The sequence below is a fragment of the Citrus clementina genome, unplaced genomic scaffold (genome assembly GCF_000493195.1).
Source record: "Citrus clementina cultivar Clemenules unplaced genomic scaffold, Citrus_clementina_v1.0 scaffold_2, whole genome shotgun sequence".
Lineage (NCBI taxonomy): Eukaryota > Viridiplantae > Streptophyta > Magnoliopsida > Sapindales > Rutaceae > Citrus > Citrus x clementina.
The window spans coordinates 31,963,436-31,969,101 of record NW_006262688.1 but is presented as its reverse complement, the minus strand read 5'-3'; the positions used below and the strand labels follow the sequence as shown (position 1 = coordinate 31,969,101).

The window sequence follows — 5,666 nt, the reverse complement described above, 5'->3', positions numbered from 1 at the left end:
GAAGAGTAGCAGTTTCTGCCTTTTCTTTTTTTTTCCCAAATCAATGGTAGTAGATTTCTGGTTTCTACCGGAACGAGAGGCAGACAAATTTCTTCCTCTTCTTTTGTTTCTTTGTTACACTTATTGTTCCAAAAACCTGAAAGCCTCCTGTTTTATACTCTTTTCTGGTAATGAATCTGAAATGGACCTTATCATCCATCTTTATGACTTCTTACTATAGGGACATTGTCATCCAAAAATCATGAAAGCATTACAAGAGCAGGCAGAAAAGCTTACTCTCAGCTCTAGAGCCTTCTATAATGATAAATTTCCAGTATTTGCAGAGCGTCTAACAAGCATGTTTGGGTATGATATGGTACTACCTATGAACACTGGTGCCGAAGGTGTGGAGACAGCTCTGAAGTTGGCTAGGAAATGGGGTTACGTGAAGAAAAAAATTTCCATAGATGAGGTACAATGCTTCCATAATGTGCTTGTTGTGAGAAGTTACAATTTTAGCTTGTTTTCTAATTATTTCTTAGTGGTCATATTGAATCCCATTTGCTTGACTGTTGGCAGTTGACATTGTTTTTTGTATGTCTTGTCCATTGTACTTCCTGTCAATTGTGTTTGTGTAGTTGTATGCTTTTTGCGATGAGTGTCCATTTAGTCATTTTTAATGTAAATTTTCACCTTTTAGTTGTTAACTTTAACTATTTGATATCAGTGCATATGATTATAGCACAACTTTTCTTGCTTGTATAGATTTGATATAGAACTCCACTGGCTATTTAAATATTAATCTTCACACGGTACTTCTCTGTTCTGGTAAGTCTTTAAACTAGACCCCTCTGCTCTGATACCTATCATGTTATTTAGCCCTTTTAGTGTATTGCGTCAGTCCTTTTCTTAAACTAAACCTTATGCAGGCTATCATTGTTTCTTGTTGTGGCTGCTTCCACGGTCGTACATTGGCTGCCATTTCTATGAGCTGTGACAATGAGGCCATTCGTGGTTTTGGACCATTGTTACCTGGCCATCTTAAGGTTGATTTTGGTGATATAACTGCTCTAGAGAAAATCTTTAAAGGTGTGTAGATGCCGGATCCTTCCTTTTCTCTCTATCTTCTTAATTTTAATTTTAATTTTTGGCGGTTGGGGGGAGCTGCTCATTTGTCTGTTGTTCTTGGTCTGAGAGGCCCCATTCTGTATGAACAATTAGTTTATCTCATTACTTTCGCATTGAAATTTATTACTTTCTCTGTTATGGTGTGCAGAAAGTGGAGATCAAATAGCTGGATTTCTTTTTGAACCAATTCAAGGAGAGGCTGGGGTATGCAATTAATTTTTTACCGTGATTATGTAATATGCTATTGGCACTAGAAGAACATTTAGTGTTGATAGTAGTACTAGATCCGGTTAGTCATATGACCAAACAGTTCTTTTGTTTTTTAAATTATCTTACTGAGCACTGAGCAGCTTGTTCAACAGAAAGCACGAGAGAAAATTTTATGAAACCATCCAGTCTAGCAATTCTTATTCATTGCACATCTGTAAGTCTGATGAATGCAATTGATAAAAAAACATATCCAAATTGTATCACTCATGCCCTGATGGTATACGTTGTGTCCCAAACAATTGCTTTACCCAATTTAAATGACATTTATAAAAAATGTGCTGAAAAAAGATCTTGAATTTATTCTGAACATAGAGCCAAAAATTTTAACCTATTGTCTTACACATATTTTCAATAGTTAGCATTATCATCATTTCCTCCCCCCCGCTCCCCCAAGAAAAAATTTCTATTTTCAATTTTCTCCTCTTTTATTTAGTTTCTTTTCTTTTCTTTTCTTTCAAAGACCATGCATTTTCTCGTATGTTTTTTTAGATTGATAGAAGACTTTTTTTTTCTTTTTTTTTGGCTAGGTTATAATTCCTCCAGATGGTTACTTGAAAGCTGTTAGAGATCTTTGCTCAAAGTATAACATCTTAATGATTGCTGATGAGATACAGAGTGGTTTAGCACGATCTGGAAGAATGTTGGCCTCTGATTGGGAAGAAGTTCGCCCTGATATGGTGGTAAGATCCTGTTTCCGGTTCGTGCTTTTGATGAGTTCCCCAAGTGTTACACATGAACGTAAAGCCTCCATATTGTTTCATAGTTGCCAAGAAACTAGTTCAGGACAGTTGATCTACAAGCTTGAATAGTCTTCACTTGTGATTTTCAAGTTAAATTGAAGATAATGAGACCTATTCTACATGGATAATCCAACCATCTTATTGGCTTCTTAAACATGCTTCTTGTCATCTTATAATTTTTGTCGCATTGCTTTTCCAGATACTAGGAAAGGCATTGGGTGGTGGAGTCATACCTGTCAGTGCAGTTCTTGCAGACAAAGAAGTGATGCTTTGCATTCAACCTGGAGAGCATGGAAGGTTTGCTTTTATACTATGTTTGTTTTTTTCACCTTTCTTCTTGGACCTGATGTTTCACAAGAATACGTTGATCTCTTTCAAGCATAAAAAACTATTTATTAAAACCTATATATCTTGAATTGGAAATTTTTGCTGAGATATAGGAAGCTAAATTGCCAATATTATAGCTTAGAGTAGAAGTTCAAGCAGGTAGGTGGAGAAAAACACTCAATTCGGAGCTTTTCTGGATTATTGTTAAAAGAAAATACTCAACCTAAAATGGTCAAAATTGTAGGGATCCCTGGTTCACTAATGGATCTAGAATTTCTTCTATTTTATGTTTAGGGAAGTCCTTGGTCAGCTAAGAGATCTGGAATTTCTTCTATTACGTGATGAGTTGTGGACTCTAGGCCCTTTTCATAATAATATCTTTTGCAGTCTTCTGTTAAAGAAGCTGTGATTCTTGCTTTGATATCTGTGAAACATCTATATTTCATTATGTTGCTCTCAGTCTGTGTAGTATATAGAGTTTCTTTTGAGTTTACTGTCTTTTCCTGATTCATGAATGACCATAGAGTGGTAACTGTCGTAATTATTCTTGAGTTTTGGTGGTCTGTCTGTGACCTTTGCTTAGTTGCTGTTCAGACTTACTTTCCAAGAGCTCAACATGTTCTTATTTGTGTTTATTGTCAGCACCTTCGGCGGAAATCCTTTGGCCAGTGCAGTGGCTATTGCCTCGCTGGATGTGATCAGAGATGAGAAACTTGCAGAGAGGTATCAAATTCATGCTTAAAATCACATACTAGCTAGATTATATAAATGACTAGTTGAGAATTATTTCAGTCATTTAAAATTTTATACTACTTAGATAGTATTAATCCTTTCACCCAAAAAAAAAAAAAAATTACTATTATGAGATATGACAAAAGTTTGACTTTCACTTGTGCTAATTTCCACATTCTGCAACTTGAATTTTAATGTATACGGCAAAACCTGGCATTTAGAGCACATCCCTAGTAATTTTGATCATCAACATCAGGTTATCGATTGAGTTCATCTCATCAGTCGCAGTTGAAGCTTGGGAAATAATGTTTGTCGTAGTTTGTGCATAGCTTTATAACCTTTATTTTTGTAAAGCTAATATCAGAAAGTAGTGTCAGATTTGGGTCTCTTGAATTTCACTAGGTTGACATATGGCTCCTTGAAACTGAATTTGACTTTAGATTAGGGCTTTTATGTAACAGAACTTATCTCCTGCATATCATAAACCTTGAACTTGTATTCATCTATTTTCATTGTTCTTTATTTTGTTTCCCATCGAAATATTCCAATACAAAATGTTCCTTTCTTGATTACATGCTATTTGACAGATCAGCGCATTTGGGAGAAGAGCTCAGACAGCATCTTTTTAAAATTCAGCAGCAATTTCCAAACTACGTTAAAGAGGTTCGAGGAAGAGGTTTGTTCAATGCCGTGGAGTTTGACAAGACAGCATTGCCTGTTTCTGCATATGACATCTGTCTAAAGATGAAGGAGAGGGGCATCCTTGCTAAACCCACTCATGATACAATAGTCCGGTTAACTCCCCCACTCTCCATAAGGTAACGAAACAGCTTGATGAACACAATCAGCAGTTTCATATCATTAAAATTTCGAAAACTCAATCATGTGGTTTTTTTTTTAAAGTTTACCCTGCACTCATATTACCTTACTATGGTGCTTTCAGTTCAAATGAGCTCCAAGAAGGCTCAAAGGCACTGCATGATGTTTTGGAACTTGATCTGCCAAAGATGCGGAAGCCCAAGCCAGCAGATGCCCCTGCTACACCATGTCACCGTTGTGGCAGAAACTTATATGGCTAAAAATTTTATGAATTACAAATCTTCTCTCTGGCAAGTCAATTTCGCTTCTAGCTCTTTGTTATGAATATTCTTGCGAATGAGTTCTCAGAAATTGAATCTCTTCTTCAGCAACTTTTATTATTGAATTTAGCAAATATAATTGAGATCCCAATACTTTGTTCATTTGTTTTTTAGCTTCTGCAAATTCCAAAGAGCCAAAAGTGGCCTGCGTGAGTCATCTAGTTTGCCGTTACAGATTTTATGTTCTAATTTGCATAATGAATTTCAGATATAGGTGTAACGATGACATGGCTGTACACTTAGCAAATCCCTTAAAAAAGGGCAGATGGTGAGGAAACTTTTCCAATTCAGGATTGATAGTGACTTTGTCTTATTTTTTGAAAAGGACAGACATGGTGGAGACAACAAATCGATGCAAAAAGTCTGGCTGTTTGAAAGTAAATAAATAGCAAGAGACAGCCTTTCTTTTTTTCTATTATTGTTGTATTGTTTGTGTATAAAATATTGTGATTTGTGTGACTCAATATTGATGGGTCCCATGAGAGAGAGCCATGGAAGGAAGCTCGCATTTTTTTATATTAGGATGTGGTGGTGGTGCAAGGGCATCGTCTCGTCTAAATCTCAGGGCTCTGAGCTGGGAATACATTATTGTATTCCGACACTTGAGTGTGGTTATCGGAAACAACACTTAGCTGTTTCTAATTAATCATCAGGCCTGTTCCTATAGTATCTATAATATTAAAATATTTAATTAAAAAAGCAAACTAGGAATGGGTCATGTTACGCGAAATGGAGGTCTCTTTAAGGATACTATTTTTATGACAATAAGAGATGGAGAATCTTCTCCGTGTACTGTATATGTCCCATTTTGATAGCTCATATTTTAATTGGAAACCGGATTCTCACTGAATATAGGGCAAATATAATGGCTAATAGCAGTGATGCAACCCAACATATGTCTGATCAATTGAAAGCCAATTAATAAAAAAAAAAAATCGTAAAAAATGGGATATCGTGCACAAGTAGTAAGTGTCAATGTTCTTAAAGTGACTTGTTATCGGAAGCACTAGTGAGTGCGAGACTGCAGCAAAGCCAACAAGGGCAGTTTTTGCGAAGGTGATGCTCTACTTTTGGTAGCATTAAAATTAAAACGAAGTTGCCACTAGGCTTTTAGCCTTGGTTAGAACTCAAATTCCACGATTGTGAGATTATGGATTTGAGCCCTCATAATGTATTGTGGGGGTTTAATTTATTTCTTCAATTTGAGTGTAGGTAATTTTCTCATTTTCGAAATGTGAATAGAGTAGATATTTCTCAAATATTAGAGAGGGGACGTCCCTCGAATATTAAAAAAGATAAAAATCTGAAGGGTACTTCATAAGAATTGATGTTTAGTGCCAGTAATAATCTG

At 35.9% G+C, this 5,666-nt stretch overlaps 1 protein-coding gene across 2 annotated transcripts; it reads left to right on the top strand.

Annotated features, from left to right (window-relative positions):
* Nucleotides 1-107: 107 nt before the first annotated feature.
* LOC18051867 (ornithine aminotransferase, mitochondrial) lies at nt 108-4,417 on the top strand. Of its 2 annotated transcripts, XM_024191307.1 has the most exons (9): nt 365-451; nt 745-807; nt 909-1,068; nt 1,256-1,311; nt 1,905-2,057; nt 2,317-2,414; nt 3,087-3,167; nt 3,764-3,994; nt 4,120-4,417. In XM_024191307.1, the coding sequence occupies exons 3-9, from the start codon at nt 966-968 to the stop codon at nt 4,253-4,255; spliced, it is 858 nt and encodes a 285-aa protein (XP_024047075.1). In that variant the 5' UTR covers nt 365-451; nt 745-807; nt 909-965; the 3' UTR covers nt 4,256-4,417. The 2 variants fall into 2 exon arrangements, with proteins under 2 accessions (XP_006449022.1, XP_024047075.1); XM_006448959.2 differs by lacking the exon at nt 745-807 and having other exon boundaries at nt 108-451.
* Nucleotides 4,418-5,666: the final 1,249 nt, after the last annotated feature.